This window comes from Ammodytes marinus (genome assembly GCF_949987685.1).
Source record: "Ammodytes marinus genome assembly, chromosome: 20".
Lineage (NCBI taxonomy): Eukaryota > Metazoa > Chordata > Actinopteri > Uranoscopiformes > Ammodytidae > Ammodytes > Ammodytes marinus.
In genome coordinates this window covers 10,664,984-10,687,843 of record NC_137224.1, presented here as the reverse complement: position 1 = coordinate 10,687,843, position 22,860 = coordinate 10,664,984, and the positions used below count along the sequence as shown (strand labels likewise).

The window sequence follows — 22,860 nt, the reverse complement described above, 5'->3', positions numbered from 1 at the left end:
AACAACTTGTTCACAGACGCACACGTTTACAATCAGTTTAAACTGTGTTTGTTACAATAGATTGGCGCTAACATACTTTGGATAAACACAAATTTACGATGTGTTTTAAAACCTAATACTGGCACAGGAAATATGTTTTTCTTAAACCACGGTTTCCTCTTCTGCATTTGTTTAAAGAGTAATAATGAGAGAGGAAATGGGGTTGGTATAAACATACTCAATTTGAAATGTTCCAATGACCTTTCGACCTTTGAAGTTCCTCTTAACAAGAAAAACCCAGCACTTCTTCTAAGTGATTCTTTAATTTAAGCTTACTCATTGCTGAAAAATCATTTATAATTTACCCCATGTGAGTGTTGTGTTGTCAGGCTGTAGCCTCAGCAGACAGCGAGCGGTGAGGTGGCTATCCTGCTCGTAGTGGATGACTGTGGCCCCCTGCAGCAGAAACTGGTGGACGTCTGGTTTGAGCGACAACACGTACCTAGAAACAGAAAATACAAATACATACAATTGTGGGTGTGTTTATCTTGATCTATCTCTATCTGTGTGCTTGTGTGTATTTTTTATGTGTTTATTTTTTTTACCAGGGAATGAGCTCCGTGCCGTGGCTGAAAGCTCTGTGCGTCTCCTCAGTCCCCTGAAACTCCACCTCTTTCACCAACGGCTCAGTGGACAAGTCGCCCTCTGAATCGGACAAGTCTCCTACTGTGAATCTGAAGAAGGATGGAAGGTGGGTTCCAAGAGCAGAGATGCATTGTGGGATTGGGGAGGGGAAAAAAATGTAGCACTTAATTTCAAAGTTTGAGTTAGTTTGTACAGGAATCTCCAAATGCATCCGTTTCTACATATTATTTCAACTACTGCAGCAAGCGAGACAAAGCATTCATTCAGAAAATGCATTGTTCAGTCCACACAGTAAGAAATGGTCTGCTTCTACAGATGAACAGCACACAAGTGTACTCTTTAACAAAGTGCATCATGTTGGAAAAAGCACAAAAGCGTCATGCATTTGTAACGGCAAGCTTCTACTCAAACCATGATGATGTTATGCTCAAACTCCTGACACTCTCATGACCACTTACAAGACACGGTTTGATTCTGGCGCTGTCCTAAAAGAATGTGAACTAGAGAAGGGAGAAGGGGACAAAGAAGGAGGAGAGGAAGTGTGAGATGAACAAAAAGTGGAAAAAGTGCTCAGAAGGAAAAACTAAAAATAGCAACAAAAAAAAGAGGATGCCAGTGGGTAAGATCAGGAACGCAGGAAAAGAATATCTAAACTTCTTTGTGTAGTGAAAGATTATATTTATCTGTGAACACCTGACCGAAAGGAAATGTATTGTTATCCTGTGCTCTGGCATTACAAAATAACTCAGACAGAGTCAGAGAAATCTGTCCAGAAACACACAAGATAAGACAGGCTTCCTTAATACAAACACCACTAGGCCCAGTTTGAAAATGAAATGAGTCATTTTTGACAACATCATACTGTGTGTTAGTGTCCAAATTCCAGCGTGTGCGATTAGCTACCTGACAGCAGTACTGCTGAAATGTACCAGAGCCCTCTGTTCCTTCCTATCCTGACAGGAAACTATAACCTGTTATCTGTTTTTCTCAGTGACACAGGGGTTTAATGTGAACACACACCACCTCATCTCAATAACAATCTGCAAAATGTGTTCCTGTGCTAAACCATTATCTAGTGCCGGTGTTTATAAAAGAAAACTGTGTTGAGAAAAACAAACTGGAAGGAACTAGAACAATATCATTTACAGTAACAGTTTAGTAAGAATCCAGCAGCTCATCTGGCCCCCAGGCATTGTGATGTGAATGCTAAATATCCATTCACACCTTTAATGTACCGCAATATATATAACACACAAACCACTTCATCTGTAGCATTTCGTTAAACTTATCCCATGGCAATAGACATAGTTTGGCACTTTCAGTCTTTTAAAAAAATATTACTTTACAGTTTTCCAATTCATTCCAAGAGAGAATGCTGTGGTGGCATGTCAATAAATGTATTTTCAGAAACCAGCGCTGTGCCTACGAACTAGTGACACAACACAGGAACTGTGTGCCACGCCAGTCATTCATAGTACAACGCAGTATTCATAGTTCTGACATAAATCTGTATATAACAGACCAATTCACTATAAGTCATTGTCTGTGAAACCAAAAGGAAATTAAAAAACTCTATTTTGGAAACAGTCCTTTGGCAGAAAGGGTCACAATGCTAAACAATAGAATATTTCTAGTCCAGCTCAAAGGAGTAGTTCACCAAAAATGTAAAATAGGCAATGGGTGCCTTAATATTCCACTGTTGGTAAAGTGATCAGGTGTTTATTATATTGAAATATAAACTGAGAATAGGTAACTTAAAATGTCATTTTGTTTGAAATGTATTAAAACAAGTTGACAAAATGAAGAAGTCGTTTAACACTAGTAAACAAAAAGTAAAAACATGCAGTGTGCAATCATCTGGTACACCATGTTCCAGTATATTGATGGACCAGGTCACACAGGCTATGTGCCATTTGATACTGAACTGTATGTCTCATAAGCTTGGCTACAACTTGTGTAACCCCCCACCCCCTCCATACTCAGAGAGCATCCTTCATCTGGATAGTGACAGAAACACATTCTCCCTCCTAAGGTAACCTTAAATAAGAAATGTTTATCATGATATCTATCTGGAGTTACTGTTTGGTATCTGGTGTTGAACACTGAGAGAACTGTCTAAGGGTAAACAGAGTGTTAATCAAGCTTATTGGAGGCTTGGGGTACTGACTGATTTCGGCAGCGGTCCCTAAAGGAGTTGTTCCTGGATGCAGGTGACGGGCCGGTAGAAGAGGGACTGGTGGAAGCGTCATCGGGATCGTCAGCCTCCAAACTACGATTACAAGATCTGAGGAGCAAAGAGAGAGGAGAATTAAAGGCACAGTCAGTGATTTTGGAGAACGCTTGTTGTCAAAATCACTTTTTTTTTTTTGTCAAAATCTGTGAAAAATCTCCTCACAATCAGCTTACCTGTAGGTGTTTGAGCGGAGATACTGCTGGTGTTAATACACAGCCTAGGATCTGTGAACAGGTATGTCAACAAAGGGGAAGTAAAGAAAAGAAGGCCCAACCTGATAATCTGGAGGATGTTGCTGACTGTGGCCTCTTTCTCTGGGACGTGTAGACCGTCTGGACCCGAGCGCGACATGAAGTTGCTTTGGCCGCTGTAGTCGGACACAAACTAAAGGGAAGAGGGCAGAAAAAAACCCACAAATAAATATATAAAATAATATCTGATTTTCTTATTGCTTGGGTCTGTTCTATGATATGTGTGTATGTTTTCTGCATGCCTGTGGGTGTGTTAACTGTACCTCTATTGAGTCCTCTGTATTATCTTGAGGCGGTTTGAGGCTGATGATGCTCGCCGTCCCGTCCAACGCGTCACTCAGCTCCTTCAGAAAAACCCCACAGAAGGGCACCACCTATTCAAAAAAAGAGAACAACACATTCCATTAGGGCTTTTACTGTACTACTAAGAACATGGCTGAATGACCCACTTGGCACAATAAAACCATAACGTTCACCAAAAGCCACCTTGAGTAACCCAGCATCGTACCTTGCATCCTGGGATATTGAGTGCTCTGGTCACAACCTTCTTGTACTCGGCAGAAGACTCGTGCTGAGCCATGGCGTCCTTCAAGCTCCTCATGGTCTCGATGTCAGACTGGTCCATGAACTGCCACATCTTCAGCACCTTGCGCGACCTTGAGGACAATGAAAACACCATAAATATACATTTGTTTAAATTAGGATATTCTGTGTCAGTTGTTTTTTTCTAACAAAACAAACAAAAAAGGGAGGAAAACAAATAAACCTGAGTCCAGCCAGAAACTCCATGACGCCGTTGTAGTTTCCCATGTTCCAACAGGATTTAGCGACATGGACCAGGTAGGAGAAAACCTCTCTCTTCTCCTCCATGGACCCCGCTGTGAGGATCAGCCACGTCACCCACGAACTCACCTGTTAATACAGAGTTTTTACATAATAACATTACTAATAGAGACTATGACATTAAAGAACCTGCTGATTTTTCATATTAACTGAGCAAATGTGACCTCTCCAGTGATAAACTGGAACCTTATTAAGGGGCTTCACCTGAAAATGTTATAATAGTGGACCAAAAACAAGGCTGATTTAACGTAGCAAGACACAGGACGTGTCACTGTGTTAGTGTGTCACTTGAAGCAGGCAGGAGAAGAGGTCCACAGCCAAATGACAGCCAGTTGAAACTCTTTATTGTGTGTGGTCTTACGTGAGCTCATGTCATCTCTTTAAAAGTGTGGTATGGCAGGCTGTGTCTAAAGTGGTAATGTATGCACAGGACCAAGCCAGCTGGCCACACACACACACACACACACACACACACACACACACACACACACACACACACACACACACACACACACACACACACACACACACACACACACACACACACACACACACACACACACACACACACACACACACACACACACACACACACACACACACACACACACACACACACACACACACACACACACACACACACACACACACACACACACACACACACACACACACACACACACACACACACACACACACACTCACAAAATAATGAGATCAGATATCAATCAGCTGTGTTGTCACTGCCCACAAGAATGTGTAAAAAAAGAACTATGAAAGAACCAGAAATGTATCCAGGTCAGCGTCTTTTCAAATACTCTGTGATTGACACACACGCATGCACACACACTCTAACTGACAATACAGGAAAATATCTGGTTTCAATCTGGCTTCTTGTCCATTTCTATGCAGTTAGAACCTTATGAATGTAATAGCACACACACAGACAGACACAGACACACACACACACACACTTAGAAATCCCCTAACCCCCCGCAGGTGGTAAAAACATCCCCCTCGCCCTATCTATTACTGGGTTATGTAAGAATCTTTAAAGCCCACTGCAGTCTGACTTCACAGTGACTAAATAAAGCCACAGAAAACACACACACACACACACACACACACACACACACACACACACACACACAGGCTGATGAAACATTGGTAAAAATCCACATGTCATCTCTGACCTCTCAGTGGACTACTTCACAAGCAAGCCCAGATATCGTGCATAACACATGCAACCAAACCCTTTTTGCATGTACTGAACACAGATCCTTTAACATACACTAGGCACGGGGTCATAGAGACTCACATATCAACCTTAGTCACAAACTGTAAACAGCTTAACATAGAGTATATACAGACATCTTAGATATAGTATGAGATTGTACATACACAGAACTTACTTCATAAGCATGTAATCTACCGTTTTTGATAAAATGCTAAATTGTATTCGTCAGACTCTTAAACGCTGGTTGTCCCAATGTCAAACTGTTGTGTTTATATAGTGTTACGGTTTGTTAAGTCTCACGTTTTTCTCGCGAGCTAATATGAGTGAAAGCACACCAGTTGTATGCATTCCTGTGTGATAGAAGCATTGGCATGAGGAAGCAGGGAGGGGGGGTGGGTGGGAAGTTACACATAATCCATTTCAGACAACTGTGTCCTCCAAACTGATACACCTAACTTTAAGAAAAAATATATAATGCAGGTGTGAACTAAAACTGAATTGAGGTTCAAAGTCTATAAGTTGCAACGTCCATCTGCTAAAGAACATCACCTTGCAAACTTCACAACCATATTTAAGTTACATTGGCTTGGTGATGAAGTAACATATATTTTATTAAAAGAATTGATTACACTCAGAAATGTTGTTCTCACTTGCCACTGTTGTTGGCGATAAAGAAAAGGAAGATAAGAGTTTAATGTATAGAAAGTCACTCCTTGCTCATTTAAAAAATCAATTTTGCAGAAGCTTGTTACAGAAAGTCTACAGGACTAACGGAAAAACAACTCTTGTGCCCTACACTCTCACCTCTTATCTGTTCTTATCTGCCAGGATGTGCGCAAATTTGGTTTCAGTCATTTCGTGTCGCCCGCTGTGTCACCATCTAAAACCACTGGCCATGTGCAAAGTGGCTTTTATAAATCACCTCGTTGTAGAGTTGGCATCTAGATCTTGCAGAATGCAAAAGTGTGTTCTCAGTGTTGTTTATGAGAGATACTAGACAGGTTATGAAACATATGTATAGAGAGAGAGAGAGAGAGAGAGAGAGAGAGAGAGAGAGAGAGAGAGAGAGAGTGTGTAGGGTTAGGAGGAGTTTGATGTTTATGTCTGTCTGTCTCCATCTGTGCTTGTGTTATTAGTTAAAGTATGAGGGTAACAGTTTATCATTTGTTCCATGAATTACATAACCAAGGTTGACAAGGAACAATTGAAAACTCAACACATGAGCACACAGTGTACTCCTGTCCGGTCAAAGCTAAACACTGCAGGCGGACACAAAGGGCCCCAAACTGCCCAACGTTCCCCGGTATTCCTTTTTAAAATGCATTATCTTTCATTCCCATACATGGCTTGAAAATGAACAGAATCCAAAACATTCGATACTTTTGGGAAAATTGGAATTCAATTCACAAAAATGCTGACTGTCAAATGTGAGGAAAGAAATCAGAGGCTAATGAAGGAAGTCATTGAAAATTAATTAAAAAAAATGTGCAAGATCCTTTAAACACATTTTCTTATACAAATATTTGACATAACACTGTCCACAATCACTGAGGAAAACGTATCCAAAAGACAGAGCAGAGTCTGTGTCTTACAAGGGGTGAATCACTGTTGTCATTTGACTCGTGCCCATATATGGCTACAATGCACATTTGAGAAACCAAATTTTTTTGTGTGTGTGTGTGTCTCGCCTTTCGTTTGACTTAAATGAAAACCAGCTGATGAGAAAGGTACGCAACCTACAGATGACATCATCATATTCCAATCAATCTCTCCCTCTCTGCACTTTCTCTTTCTCAGCAGTAGTGTTATGATTGTTTTTTCTCAAAGGCCCCCGGGAGAGCAACTTTAGTCAACTTACACTGGCTGTGTCCACGCAGTGTGTGTGTGTGTGTGTGTGTGTGTCATAAGCTGATACGTTGGTGAGAACCGCAAGGGCAAACTCAACCGAACGAAAACACAATCACTGGCCCGCTATGCTTTTCAAACTTTCGAATCAAATTGCAGTGCACGCATTTGGACTGCCTCTGGTGATGTCATTAAGGGGGAGGTTACTTGAAGGAAGCTCAACATAGTCATCAAATCAGGAGAATGTTTTTTTTTATCAATATTTTCCCAATAGAAGAGAGAAGTGCCCCTCTTTCAACATGAATAACATCTCTGTATGGTCTTGTTTAAAAGAGTCGTTCAAGGAATTCGGGAGTCACTATTCTACATAGTTTACTGATTGGTATCACCCATTCTCAAGTGATCTCATCCACTTAAATCGTCTAGTGAAAACTGAGCTTGTGGGGATGTGGGCTGACTCTCTAGACTGAAAGCTGAAATAGGTCTAATGTCTTCAAGGGTAGAACATGGATGTTAAAAGTACAGCGGAAATAAATATTAGTTTAATTGCTTAGTTGATAGAAATTGAATTGGTAATTTTGATAATCAAGTATTTGTAATAATCAAGTCATTTCTCAAGGATTAAAAAAAGTTCTGGTTCAAACTGTTTACCTGTATTCTTTATATTGTATAAACTAAAAATAGTGAATCGATTTACCTGGTTTGAAGAATACAATTGAATTTTGGCGGTATCAGAATAAGAGGTGTATGTACTTTTTTTTAATATTTTTCATTTGTGTGTCTATAATTACAGTGATCCAAAACACACTTATTTTGTTTAAACAAGACTTCTCACCTCATTGAAGCGTGCCACCAGGTCCTCCACAGCGTTACTGGACTGAGCATTCTGGGTAGGCATGCTGGGCACAGACAGCGAGGCCTTGAGGTTCGGGTGGCGTTTGGCTTGACACTCGGGGCTGCCCATGTCTCGAGTGAGGAAACAGAGGTAGTCCAAGGGAAAGACCTGCAGACAGACAGACATGGCATTGAAAAGGATGGACAAGTGCATTTCTACATCTTTACTGGTTGATGCTACTCATTTTCTCTCTTCATATTTTCCCCCATCTCTTAACTTTATCCAATCTGACAGGGTTGAACATTTTTTCACCCAATTTTGTGCTAGTGAGCATCAGCGTGTGTGAGTGAGTGAGTGAGTGAGTGAGTGAGTGAGTGAGTGAGTGAGTGAGTGAGTGAGTGAGTGAGTGAGTGAGTGAGTGAGTGCGTGCGTGCGTGTGCGTGCGCGTGTGTTTGTGTGTGTTCTGTATCAGTGCACTCTTGTAGGGACTATAAGTGCCACCCACCCGTTGATAGAGCTGCTGCTCTTGCTCAGTGAGGATACAGGCGATCTCCTCGGGGAACTGAACAAGATGGCGTAAGTCTGCCAGCTCCTTACTGATCCCAGTCACACTGGGAGGGAGAGAGCTGCTGCTGGTCATACTGTTGGCCAGCTGACGCTCTGGATGGATGGATGGATGGATGGATATAGAGGAGAAAGAGAGACAGAAGAAGAGGAAGAGATTGTGAATATATTTTTCATTTATCCTTTATTCATACTTGAGAGATCAATTGAGGGGTGATCCTCATTTGCAATGATGTCAGGTCAAACCAATGCAAAGCAAAAACAGCAATACATACACAATATACAATGCAAATACATCAAATACACAACAAGCTGATAACGAGAGAAAACAATTAGACAGCGTTGTAGAACGGCTGCAATTAAAATGGGTGAAAGTACAATATAGCCTAATTAAAACAGGTACAGCTAGAGTTTGACAGATTTAAGATAATATGTCTAACTTTGTTTAAGGATATGAAGTTATTTATTTTAATTTGTTGATGTAAGTTGTTCCAGGAGTCAGGGGCACTGAAGCTAAAAGCTGTCTTTCCAAGCTCAGACCAGGCTTGTGGAACATACAACATGAGCATACCGCCATGTGTACGTGTGTGATCACCTCTGCATAGGTGATAGTTACGTAGCTGCTGCGGCCCAGCGCTGTTCAACCGCTCCGACCCATGGACTGTATATACTCTGACAGACTGGCATTAAAGGAATAGTTCAACAAGCAAACAGGAGTGTTTAGTGATGTTGTAAAGTTTATCATTTGGCCTGCTCCCCTTGACTACCAGTGTTTGAGCTAAGTTAACCTGGATGAGAGACCTTTTGCCCATTCCTATATCAAAAATGCATGCAGAGTTACAGGAACAGTTTCTGTCGCCTTTTCTTGAGCCTTAGAGTGAGTCAAAATGTTGAACTATTCCTTTAACCCCGCCCATAGGGTGCTGTCTGCAGAGCCAAACCATGCACCGCTCAGTGTAAACGAGGCAAAAGGCACCAGAGACATGAGATAAATGAAAAGGAGATCAGACATCAGAGACAAGGGGGGGGGGGGGGGGGGGATTGAAAAGTGAGACATTATCTACTCTTTATCTTTCACCATGCAAAACATTAAGCCAGGTAGAAGTGAGCAGCTCTTTTTAAGGCTTAACCTGAATATCTCAAGTCCCCTAGTCTAATCCATCAATCCCTAGCACACCATCCACTCTCTACCACTGGACCTGCCAAGAGAAAAAAACCTGCACACTTCAACCACTAGAGAAGGAAGCAACACTGATCACCTGCCAGTTCTTCTGTTTGGATTTTCCTCAGGTCCATTAGTCTGTCTGTTTACACACACACACACACACACACACACACACACCCTCCTCTCTGCTAACAGAGGATTAATGGACACTTTGTATACCGGTGCTGGAGCTGCCAGGTAGGTGCACTGTACAATGTCGGAGACAAATGCAACATAAACTAACAAGCCCTGCTTTTCCGCCGGAGGAGCTCTTCCAAGAACCCTTTCAGGGGACCCTTTAAGGAATTGTACCTGCAATTAGATGACAGAAATGTTCCTATTAAAGTCTCTTTATTTTCGCCAGGTATATTTTTTGTTATCAGATCTGAAGTTGTTATGCCAGTGTTCCAACTCATTTTCCTAAATATTCTATCTGCATAATATGGCACAGAAGTCAGTTTAGCAGTTTAGTGTGCTTAATAAATGATGTAGAGGAGATGATGGTAAGGAGATGTAAGAAGAAATTGAACACCAGGAATAAGACGGGCTCTGTCTGTCTGGTCATTGTGAACTGTCATACACACAGAAACGTATGTACTCGCTTCCGGCAACCACACACACACACACACACACACACACAAAAGTGTGTATGCGTAGACCTATGCACTCACACACTTAAAAGGTTGTCCTTGGTAACTCTTAAGATGTGCAACAGGTAGCCATGGAAACAGCGATGACTGCTCTGCGGGAAAAGAATAGCTTATTTACACAGTTTGATTTGTGGATCCGGCCTCACAGCTTCTGTAATGAACTCTCAGTGTGTGTGCGTGTGTGTGTGTGTTTGATTCTAGCAAGAAATAATATTTTAGTATAGTAGCAAAACAATGAAATCTAGTGTCCTAAACATATGAGCAACATCTCCTCATCTCTAACCCCAGAACTGATTTTGCATGCCAACCTTCTGAAGTGGAAATGGAGACATCCGTTAAATCAGTCATATGAATTTCATGACCACGCACAGGTCTCCTCAATCATTCATGTATTCATCCTTTAAACTGGGAAACAAATTGGCGTATAAAGCTCCCTGTGACAAGCCTGCATCAAAATAATTCATTAAAAACTAATGTTTTAACAAGGACAGCAGTAGAATTCTGACCATAAAATGAGTGTGAAGAAAGAAAAAAAACTGTATTACATGGATAAAAAAATAAAAAAAAGTGTCCAAAATGTGACCTACTTTCTCATAAATCATTGGTATGTGTCAAGGCAGTGGGTCCAAAATTAGAACAGATAAATAACAATTCAATGTGCTTCACCAACTCTGCCTGTAAAGCTTTCACACAAACTGTATAATATTAGCAATGACAACAGAAAGCTGATGAATAAAACGCTGGGACTGGATAGAACAATATCTTAGATTCCAGTTATGGTGATAAGGCCTAATATTATAATCTATTGTGGGCCTATGAGACAGAGGTTTCTGACTCAAAAACAATGAGTTATATATATTCAGACTGAGCATACAGCACTTCTTGCTGTGAGCCTGAGAGAACACAAAGCTGGACTAATTGACCATGGTGTCCCAGTGACCTTTATGCATAGGTTTACTGTACAGTAGTGCATGTGTGTGTGTGTGTGTGTGTGTGTGTGTGTGTGTGTGTGTGTGTGTGTGTGTGTGTGTGTGTGTGTGTGTGTGTGTGTGTGTGTGCTAGGTACCGTTTCTAAATGCATTGTGGGGGCAGATTGTCTGCACTTCATTTTTTTACCATTTTCATGACTTTTCTCTTTTAGGAAATAGCATGCCATCAAGAGAGCTAGCCTACAAATAATGAGTGTGTATTTCTGCGTTGATGTATGTTCGTGAGTAAGATGTATACATATATAAACAGCATTCTTTTTATTCCACATGTGATGTTTCTAGGGCTGAGGTTAGAGTGCTACCTTTGTATTAAACAAGTTAAGGTACATGTAAAGATTTAGAACCTAAGCCTTAAAGCTGTATATTTGCATTAATCCAATTCATAAAACCAGACTGGAGCTAAGAATACTTTCAACTATATGTGTTTTATTTAATTACATGAAAACGTTCAGTGTCGAGAACAGATTGTTATTTGTTTTGTTACATATTTAACAGCTTTAAATATAGCGATAGTAAATTATATCTAGCCTTCACCACCACTGAATCCATCATCACAGAGACCCAATAAAAATGTACATATACAGAAGCACTTAAAAGGTTTACAGCAAAATAAGTCTTGATCACTGAGACAAACGATTGGTATATTCTTTTAATTATTCTAAACCAACCTATGACGCAATGCCAATACCATTATAGGATTTATGACTGGAAAATCAATATGTACGTAAAGGGAGAGGAACCTTGGCTTGCATGTAGACCCTGCCAAATTTCTTTGCCAGCCAACTTCCCACATCCGTGTACTGTTTTCACAGGCACATTTGAAGCCGATGACAACTTCTCCACTGCAGCATGTAGGGCACTCAAACAGGTGCAGCATGCAGAGTTCAAGGACTTTCAACAAGATAGGCCTTTTCAGCCTTTCAATATCATCGGTAAAAATGATTCATATTCTATACATCAACAGCCATCTTATTTTGCGTTCTACTTTTAGGTGAAAGAAAACATATTATAATTGTACATGCAGACGTCATTGTAAGCACACACATGGAAGGGCATTACATACATGTAAGGCCATGAATGCACTTACACATACATAAACACAGGAAAACAAATAGTTTGAAAAGCACTCGTAATACACGGACTCAGCAAGACACACAGACACACATCAGCAGTAGAAGCAATAAACATTGATCTGTCTGACTGCTGACAACACTGAGTTATCATTGGGAGTTTCCCTCTTGGATCACACGTACCAACAAGGAATCACGTGCTTAAAGAAATAGAACATTTAGGCTCTGCATTGGTGAGGAAGACTATGATAAAAAAACAGGACGTTGATAAGAAGTTTGGACTGATGAAGCATAGGGCACCATTATTTTGTCAATTGATTTTTAAATTAAGAATGTAGTCAAAGATGTTTGTTTGTGCACCATCCGCTTCAATTGAGAGGTCAGACTATATAGTGAATGGGACCCATTCAATCTGGAAAAAAATGAACTCAGTGTGACTTGATACCAATCAGATGGAGTAGCACATACTGTGGGTCGTTCTGGTGCTTTTGATTTTAACTGTAAAGTGATTGAGTGAATTCTCAAGAGTCTAAAGGCATGCGTTGCCATGTATGACATTCATTCTTAGGGTCAATTCAACTAGAGGTTGCACAGAGACCCCGGAATTCTTGACTGTCATTGTTGATAGCTTTCAGGTATGAAGGAGTGCACAGTGCACAACCTCCCACACACACTTCTCAAACAGCTGCACCATCCATCCATCACCTATTTAACATACAATTTAAAAAATAATGTTTTAAATTAAATCGCAATGAATATAGTAGATCGAAATGTGTTTTGATTGTACAAGTTATAGTGTTTATATGCCAGTTAGAAAATGTTAACCTTTTGCACCAAAATATAGACTGAAGGTTACAGTTTTAACTGATACAGTAACACCTGTATTAAAGACAGTAAAAAGACAGAGCATGAGGAGGATATGAATGGTATTTTTAAGATATAGAATATATTGTCTTTTTGATACCACAACACCACGGTTAAGACACCTGTTAGAAAGCAAAAAGAGGGACAATTCTTCAAACCAACTACATACAGTATTCCACAGAATAGGATTCTGCGATATCTTCAATGGCTCAATATAAACCACTTTTAATTCATCCATAACTAAAACACATTACATCGTCTCAAACCTGAACAAAGATTTGGAGTCTAGACAAAACCACAGCTGATTTGAATCTTGCCAAATGTGCACCCATGCTGAGCAAAGGACCCGCTACTATAATCAGATTTCCTGATTAACATGTAAACAAATGGCTCAAGTGGTCCTTTTTTCAAATGCCATAATAATATTCGGTCCCCCTTGATTACTCATTTGCATAACATCTAAGTGCAGAAGACACTAGGCAACATACGTACGGTAGTTCCTATTATCATACACAAAAAGACACTACATTTTAAGTAGACCCAAAACACACACACAGACACACACGTGCAGATATAACGGTATAAAGGTTACATATCTTTCGCACAGCTGTGATAGTGTAACTCACATTTCCTCTACTCACTGATCAGTTTGTAGTCCGTTCTGTGGGAGTGCTTCATGGTCGCTAGACACAGCGGGCTACTCTGCTTCCACACTGACAGCTCGGTGCCAAGTGCCTTATCCACATTTGAGCTACCAGACCCGTCTCTCCTGCAGCTGCTCACTCTCTCTCTGTATCTCTCCCTCTCTCTCTCTGATCTATTTCTCTCTCCCTTACTCCACTTCTATCGCTCTCCAACTCCCTTTTGTCCGTTGCTCTTCTTCCCTCACCTGGCTTATCCTCCTTTTCTTATCAGCAAACAATCATTGCTCCCTCCGTCTCTCTCTCTCTCTCTCTCTCTCTTATGCTTACATTCACTATTCCTCTCCGACACCCTCTCCCTCTCTTCCCCCCCCCCTTCACTGACACCATACATAGTTCACAGCCATGTGCTAGAGTTAGACCAGCAAGACCATCCCACATGTTTGCATAATGTGGATGGTGTCGTAATCCATACATTGCACTCTTATAACCTATATACTCATATGGACAGAAACAAAAGGACCAAAAATAATTTCCCATAATTCTCTCTCTGTATTGTTGGTCCTTATTGTACATATTAATTTTTCATTATGTCAGGGGTAAAATCACAGTAAGGTGCTGATTGTTACCGAGTTGTTAACACGACGCCTCTCTGTAATGCGTCTTTAACAATGTTTTCAGTGTAAGTGCTGAAATAGGCTATCGATAGAAACTTAACTAACAAATTAATCAATCATTTTGATCAGTCAGTTATGGAGCAAATATGCCATATACACTGGGGTAACATGTAAGGATATGTTGCTATATTCTTTTTAATATACAACATTATGCCGTTTTATCAAAAATATTTAAGCTTCACTTGAAATTCTACTGTATCATTTGTTCGACAAGGTCTCCGCAAAACAAAACCAGTCCCAGTATATGAGCAGCCCATCCGTTATAAGAGAGAGTGTTGACATCCCTCCGAGCTAATTTTAAAAAAGATGCAGTTATTTGTCACATTAACGGCTAGCAGGGTTTGCTTTGCTCGGCTGTTATCTTGGTCAACATGATATCTTTGCTTGTACCAGAGCTTAAGCATAAAATTTTTACAATATATACCGAAAGGTTTTTAGATAATTCACAATTACAGAAAAAATGCAACAATCAAGGCCATGTTTTGTCCAGATGAGTATTTTTAGAATGTATGGCCGTGTAAACAATATGTGCTCTTGACATCCTTGAGACTTTCCTCCAGTACGATTCCCCACCACGTCTGCTGTCAATGGGGTCTTAAACGCTGGCAAGGCAACACAATGTACAATGACCAGTGAGAGGAAGAGAGAGAAAGAGAGAAGGAAGAACGAAAAGAAAAAAGAAAGAAAGACCAATATTGAGCTGCAGGGATGGCAGCCTATAACTGAACTGCATGCTTCCTTTGCAGCAGTACAGTAAATTGTGCTATAAAGGAAACTGGGGTCAAGTAAAGTACTTAAGATAACTCCCATTTATAGTTCACATGAATATGGCTAAATCCCAGAAGAGTCTCCTTGTACTTAAATAACTACAACTTCAACAGTGAAGGACATAAGAGGAGATAATGATGCAGAGATTTAATGACAAAAAAATATGTCAGAATCAGTTGCAAATTCATTTTCTGTCAATCAATTATTCAACTGATCATTTCTGCTCTAGCTAAGTCTTGGTTTTTAAGCAACTCATTTTCTCTGTATCTCTACAACAGCAGCAGACACACACACACAAAACACACACACACACACACACACACACACACACACACACACAAAACACACACACACACCACCTTGACCTCACCCTTGTGAAACACCAGTATTTGTGTTTACAGGTGTCAGTTTACCCTCAGCACAAAAAGCATGCCACACTGACCCAGACCATGTGCCAAATCGAAAATGTTCCTCCTGACCTGCTTCTCAAAAAACAAATGTTGCTAAGTTACAGAGAGTTGTTCACATTCATTCTTTAGAGAAACCAGCCAAATGCTTTTCAGATCATTACCGTGTTCTAGAAAATTCTACAAAAACATTCCAGCTTTTCACCACTCACATTAAAACTCTAAGAATACAAGAAGGTTGGCCAGGCGATTATCCTGGTAATCCTTTAAAGCATCTGGGCCAGAGCAGCCTCTGGTCAAGTTTGCTATAAGTTTGACCTCTCCAGCTCCCAGTGTTGCCAATATATTTCATCTAAGATCGATAACTTATTAGGATAGGATATGATAGGCATAGGAATAACATATTTGCATTTGTTATTACAGGATTCCTTTTCATGTACTGTAACTATGAGATACATACTTCATAAACTTAAAGACCTACTTCACCGGTGGAAATATGAAAGTGTATTGAATTCTGAGATCCTATTTATTATAAATGTGCTAAAAAATTAAAAATTGGTTCAGCCTAGCCTGAGAAAAGGCAGAAAGAGTGTTTTATGATCTCACTGTCTAACCCTACATTTTCCTTACTGTGACATCACAGTAAGGGCTAGGATTAACAGGATAGCTGGGCCAAGGGAGGACTGAGGGAAGACAAGAGGGAAGAAAAACCTCATTCATTATATTATAATAGTGATTTTATAGTGATAGAATGCCTGTTCCGTATGGGTGAAGTATTCCTTTAATTTTTCTTAACAAATCCACTCCAAATATGCAGTGCACAGTCACTGAGAAACACAATTGAAACCCCTGTTTAATTCTAAGATCAGATATATACTACAAATAATATCCAACACCTGCTCTCACAAATTACTGCTGGCATGAATACCTTTGTTATTCACTACTAAAGACCGTAACAGAAGAATTCCTCTGACCCTTTTTCCTTGTAACATGCAATTGGATACAGAAGGGTTTTATTAGGGAATACAATGATCTACTATAATGTAAGGCTGAGGCTGATTAAAAAGCAACATACGACATAATGCAGCAATAAAAATAATAAAAACACAACAATACAAGAATGTCAGTAGGAAAATAAGGATATAGGAAAAAACAATTACAGCTCTAAGACTACAGAAAACCCAGTAAATAAAGTAAATACGCAACACAGTGTTTTTTGCCTTCACCAGGAGGATGAAGGCAAAATGGAACCGGGACATGAAATGTATGGAGAGAGAGAGAACACAAAGGCTTTTTTTACTATGTAGGTGACACAGAAACCTCACCAGAGGGGTTAAAAAATCCTTTGATAACCGAAAGAGGTGAATCACTTGTCTTCTGAAGCTCCATAGCACAAGCTTGTAAAAAACTGAACCATACATGTACGTTACATGTGTGTAGTCCTTTAACAAGACAACACTAATTGTTTTAAGAGAGCTGCGATTTGAGGGTTTTTTATGTTCTGATCAATTAAAAAGCATTTATTTTGTAACTGATTTACACAAGTTCAATTGAAAACAAAAAAAAACAACAACAACTAATGCTAGAGAACAGGAGCAGGATTATTACGTTGGAAGACTAAAGAGAAGAACAATACCTTAAATGGTAAGAAAGCAATAACTACACAAACACTATCCAAATTTGAAAGTTAGGTCAGACCTTACTGCCGAGCTTGAGGATAATGAAAGGTCTTTTATGACATCTGATAAATACTTTAACATTACAAACAATTTCCTCGGAAAAAAAACTATGTTATGCCCCACCTTAAAAATGGAATTTGGAGTGAGTTAAAGGGGTTGTGTCTTTGCACAAACGCAAATTCATTTATCTTGAGGCACTCTGTTGTTTGATCATTTTCAACTCAGCATTGCACCCCAGGTGGGAGAAAAAAAACGTAAAGATGTGGCTAAGGGTCCAATTTTTTAAAAAGTAACACCAATGCATAATATCTGGGAAGCTTTTGGTACTAAATTAGATAGAGAGAGAAAGTTCCTAAGGGAGTCTCTCATGCTGTGTGTGTGAATGTGTGTGAGTGCGCTTATGAAATCCTAGTCCTGCCAAGACTTCTAAGCTGCTATGTGTGCGCGTGTCTGGCTCTATTCTGTTTCCTGCAACACCCATTCGAACAGAACACGGTGTCATGTTAAAGATATGTGCTGTGTGTGTGTGTGTTTGCGTGTGTGTGTGTGTGTGTGTGTGTGTGTGTGTGTGTGTGCATGCGTGTGTGTGTGTGTGTGTGTGTGTGTGTGTGTGTGTGTGTGTGTGTGTGTGTGCATGCATGCGTGTGTGTGTGAGTGTTTGCATGCATGTGTGTGTGTGTGCGTCTGTGTTTGAATGTTTTTTAACATTTAACTATTATCATGAATACAAATAAAGCAAGTGAAAGAGAAACAAACACTCTTGTCTTTGTGTTTTTGTGTGTGTGCGTGTGTGTGTGTGTTTGCGTGCGTGTCTGTGTGTGTGATTCTCCTTGATCTTGCCAGCGACAGCTTGTCCCCTGGCACACTGCCAGTGGAAATTAATGTCAGGATCGGCTTACATTTGAGTCATACGTTAACATCATTGTAGCGAAGGTGGACGGACTGTTACCAGCTGAGCAACTGACATCCCGCCTGGCTGGATGATGAAGTAATGTGGAGAGAAGGAGGGAGCAAGGGAGAGTGAAAGAGGTGACATACTGTATGTGTGATGAGAATGTGTCTATGTACTGTATGTGTGTATGCGTGTTTGCTTGTTATGGAAAAGACACCCAAACAAAATGTCAAGCTATCATGTGCGAGCTTTAAAGAGGTGCCGCGCATGCACGTTTGAAGTGCATACAAGCCCTTTTTTTCAGATGTTAAGACAGAATGTGGTGTGTGTGTGTGTATGTGTGTGTGTGTGTGTGAGCGTGCGTGCGTGCGTGTGTGTGCGTGTGTGTGTGGCCCCTGTGATGTCAGGGGAGGCTTTTTCTTCTCCCTGTGTACTCGAAACCACTTCAGTATTCAGTGTGAATGTTTGTCTAAATTGGTGAAAAGAGTGGAGAGGGGGAGAGAGAGAGAAGGGAGGAAGGATGGTACAATAAAAGGGAAAGTACAGCAGATGAGAAAAAGTAAGAAGGAAAGGGGCGACCGCTTGGATCAACTACTGACGTGCTCTTACTGACCCAAAGCCGCTGTGGATAAGGGACCATGTGGGAACAGAGCGGAGAGGAAGAGAAAAGAGTGGAAAAGTCATCCACTGGGGAATAGTGAGAAGCTTTCCCTCACGGAATCAAACAGATACAGTATAGGCTGTCTGCCCAACGTCCCCGCTTCACTTGTCATCCAACTTAATGCTGCGCTGTTTTTTAGCAGGTGTGCGTATACTGTTTGTATGATTTGGGCTTTACACTTTTGATGGAACAGAAGTATTACATAAGAAACGATAAAACTATTCAAATTGTTAACAGGTTGGTGCAATGTTAAAGGTTACCTTTTATGCAAAAAAAAATGTGTTTTTTCAACATAAATATGGGTCCCCTATGTGTATAGACACTGTCAGAAAAAGTACAACCCTCTCTCTTCTCATCGACTTACACCTTTCTGAAAACCTGTGTACAAAATCCCCCTGTCAGCTTTCTCTCCCAATATGATGTCACAAGAGGAGAAGCCACCCCTCAGTACCAACCTAACTTAGCACTCTACCTGAACCTGTGATAAGCACACCCCCAGATACCCCTGAATCTGGGGGTTAGATTCAGGGGCAATTTGAGCAGACTGGGTTTTTGGAAGGCGGGCTTAAAGAGTAAGGCCCTAAAAAGAAGCGTTTTAGAAAGAGGCTAAAAAGAGGAGATTCAGAAATGCACTGTGAGAAATATAAAGTTTTTTTTTTGGACACTGCACCTTGAAAACAGTTTCTAGTACAAACCAAAAATAAAAGATTTGACCCTGAAAATAAGCATATTTGGTGACCTTTAATTTACATTCACATTTTGCATACAAATAACCAAGCATTTGTTTCTATAGACAGCACAGTATAACACCCACCTTTCAGCACGGAGTGGCCGTTGGGGTAAGGTACCAATGGGTAAGGTAAAGCAGAGCGGGCGCCGAGAGCAGCTGTGGCCTCTAGTAGGGCTCCGGTCAGCAGTGAACACACTGACGTCCTCCGATCACAGGCAAGATAAACCCTAGGAATAAATCAGGATAATTAATGTCCTGACCAGTGTTTACATAAAGTATTAATCTGCCTTCGCTGTCAATATTTAAATCATGGTAATAGGCAGAAACACTTATCTGGCCTATTTTCTTTCACATACTAGTATCTATAACTAGCATCTTAGGCCTAGCATCTAGGATTATGCAGCATCAAAGAACACCAGTGCATTTGTTAGTGCTGTGATGTGCATGCTTTACCGTATGTACAGTATGTGACAGGTTAGGTAAATAAATTGCACACTGTATTTTTATTAGAGGACTTGCAAGTCTGAATTTGGAGTAGGGACAAACTTAGCCATTATTTTTAATTGTCAATTAATCTGCTTGTTATATTCCCAGTTAACCAATTATTTTATCCGTGGAGTGTTGTAACATAGTACAGACCATGAACTGTAGTCTACAATTCAAAAATTTTAATTTATTATCATTGTTGTGGAGTGCAGGGTCTGGTTCACCACCACTCGTTAATGAGTGGCCGCTACTTAAAAGGTGCTCCGAGGAACCTTCAGTAATTGGAAATTCTTGCACCCTCTTTGGACAAAAGCGGTAGTGTTTTTTACCAAACCATGACAAAGGCTTTAAGAAAAAGTAGTATACAAAAACACATGCACTTTTTCAACATTACTATGGGTCCTCAGTGTGTGTAGTATGATAAAAAAAAAAAACTCTCTCTTTTTCTCCAGCTACACCTTCCTGAAAGCTAGTATTCAAAAACAAACACCTGAAGTTCCAAACATATAACTATCAACAACTTAACAATGTTTTCACCACATTACTGACCAAAAAGCAGCAGTAACTTAATATGGCTGGCAAAACTATATGAGACAAAAACGGCTACAAACCTAGTTGGATGGTTAGGGAAGCTGGGGGTCAGATCCGGTCTGGCTAGACTGGCGCTGGCAGTGTCCGACGCCCAGCGAGACTCCCTGAGACACACACATCCAGAACGAGACCGCAGGAGCTTCTTGGCAGGATGAATCAGGTTGAGTTCCTCTCTGTCCGGCACATAAGTGCTTACCTGTTAAGGAAACAGCTCTGTTAATTTACAAAATTCAAACACATACTGACTTTAAATAAAAAGTTAGTATTCATATTAAAAAAAGGTTACATTTTATATTAAGTGCCTAAAGTATAATAGGTGAAGCCGATCGTGCTTTATCAATCTTCAAGTATGCATGATGAAAGAGTTAACTTGCACAATTCACTTCACTTGGTGCCATTCTTCACCTCTCAGACCGTTATATAACATTTGAATCGGAGGTCGTTCATCATTATCAAAAGCAATTTCCTCTGGACTGAACAAAAAAATCAAAAGTGTGAAAAGAAATTACTAATAGAGAGAAATACCGCTGAGGCATATAATAGATAGGAAGACAAAATGTCGGGTATAGGGATCGAGACGCACGCAGGTACACAGAGAACAATGGGCGAGATGGAGAAAAAGAAGGTAGGAGGCGAAAAAAGAAAAAGGAGTCGTCACTGAAGAGTTTTAGACTTTTTAAGAGTTTTGACCTCAGTTGGCACAATCTTCTCGGAAACGTAATCTATTTGACATAAAAGGAAAACACTTAACTAAAACCATTTGACTTGTCCTTTGTCCTTGGCTGAACCTGTTCTATGAGCTCTTCCGGGCACAAATTTCAGAGAAAGAGCCATTACGGTAACATGTTGTGGCACCGTTAAGTGGGCCCTAATGTCTTGAGTGGGGGGGTTGGGATATTACAAAAATTTGACAAAATCAATACGGGTGACAGAGTGTGGGGTGAATACAATAAAGATTTGATGAGACAATACAGCTTGGTAGTAATCGTCAGTTTCATAATAGTGCCAGGAAGGAAAGGAGGAAGGTGAATGCCCTCATAACCCCAATGTTTATGATACAAATGCTCAATTAAGTAGAGTTGTTTTGTTGGTATTCAGTGCTGGCTGGCAGTGGCATAACACACACACACACACAAAGTGCATCATGGGTAGCTAGTTGTCTCAGCGGGATGGGTTTCCTGCATGGGGTGTAGGCCCGAGCTGTTGTCAGATCTAGTCCATCCCAAGGGGAAAGGAGACATACCAGCCTGCACGTTTGAAGGGAGAGAGAGGACTTGCGCGAGGGAGAGAAAGTGTGCGACGCAAACAACACACACACACACACACACACACACACACACACACACACACACACACACACACACACACACACACACACACACACACACACACACACACACACACACACACACACACACACACACACACACACACACACACACACACACACACACACACACACACACACACACACACACACACACACACACACACACACACACACACGACACGCTCCATCCAGCTCGGTAACAAGCCAATTATGTGAGACACACTGTATTGACCTGCAGTCCAGCGACAAGCTAGTTACTAAAAAGCTGAAACTTTTGACAGAAAAATTAAATTATTGCGATGAAACTTTCCTTACAAACAGTTTCTCAGATTTGTTTTCCTCCCTTATCCAGAACATTCATTGACTCACATTTCTGGTAAAAACCTTTTTAAATCAGCATCTACACATTAGCAGCGGGTTTTTACCATATTTAACAAGGAGCTTAAGAGTGGACTTAACCTCGGTCATACATAGCACTCGTGCCTCTATTATTTACTCTACATTTAGGTGGGAGTGCTTTCAGTTAATTAAGGCTGGATTTGATGTATTCCCCGGGTACAAATAAACAAATAAAACACAAAGAATTTATGAGTAAAGATATTTATATCCTATTTTGCATTGCTTTAGTATACAAGCAACAGAAATATCAATGAAAAATTAATAAGTAGCTGCAAACAGCCCTTAAGAACTGCTAATATGGAATGTGTAGTTACCGTATGTCTTCACTGTGCCTGTGCCAGCCAATACAATATTGTGTTATTACTGTACTCAAGTAACAGGAGTATGTCT

General features: G+C 40.4%; 1 protein-coding gene across 2 annotated transcripts in view; it reads right to left on the bottom strand.

The window, feature by feature from the left end:
• plce1 (phospholipase C, epsilon 1) overlaps positions 1–22,860 on the bottom strand; it is a gene marked incomplete at its 5' end in the record, with an annotated part of 69,882 nt that overhangs the window by 23,915 nt on the left and 23,107 nt on the right. The window contains 11 exons of one of the 2 annotated variants that reach the window (XM_080049640.1): positions 345–481; positions 585–713; positions 2,792–2,908; positions 3,132–3,241; positions 3,372–3,482; positions 3,617–3,764; positions 3,875–4,020; positions 7,869–8,036; positions 8,374–8,528; positions 19,749–19,891; positions 20,762–20,937. In XM_080049640.1, coding sequence (XP_079905766.1) covers positions 345–481; positions 585–713; positions 2,792–2,908; positions 3,132–3,241; positions 3,372–3,482; positions 3,617–3,764; positions 3,875–4,020; positions 7,869–8,036; positions 8,374–8,528; positions 19,749–19,891; positions 20,762–20,937 — 1,540 coding nt within the window. Of the gene's footprint in view, positions 1–344; positions 482–584; positions 714–2,791; positions 2,909–3,131; positions 3,242–3,371; positions 3,483–3,616; positions 3,765–3,874; positions 4,021–7,868; positions 8,037–8,373; positions 8,529–13,850; positions 13,888–19,748; positions 19,892–20,761; positions 20,938–22,860 lie in introns of those variants that run through there. The other variant, XM_080049641.1, reaches the window with a different exon arrangement.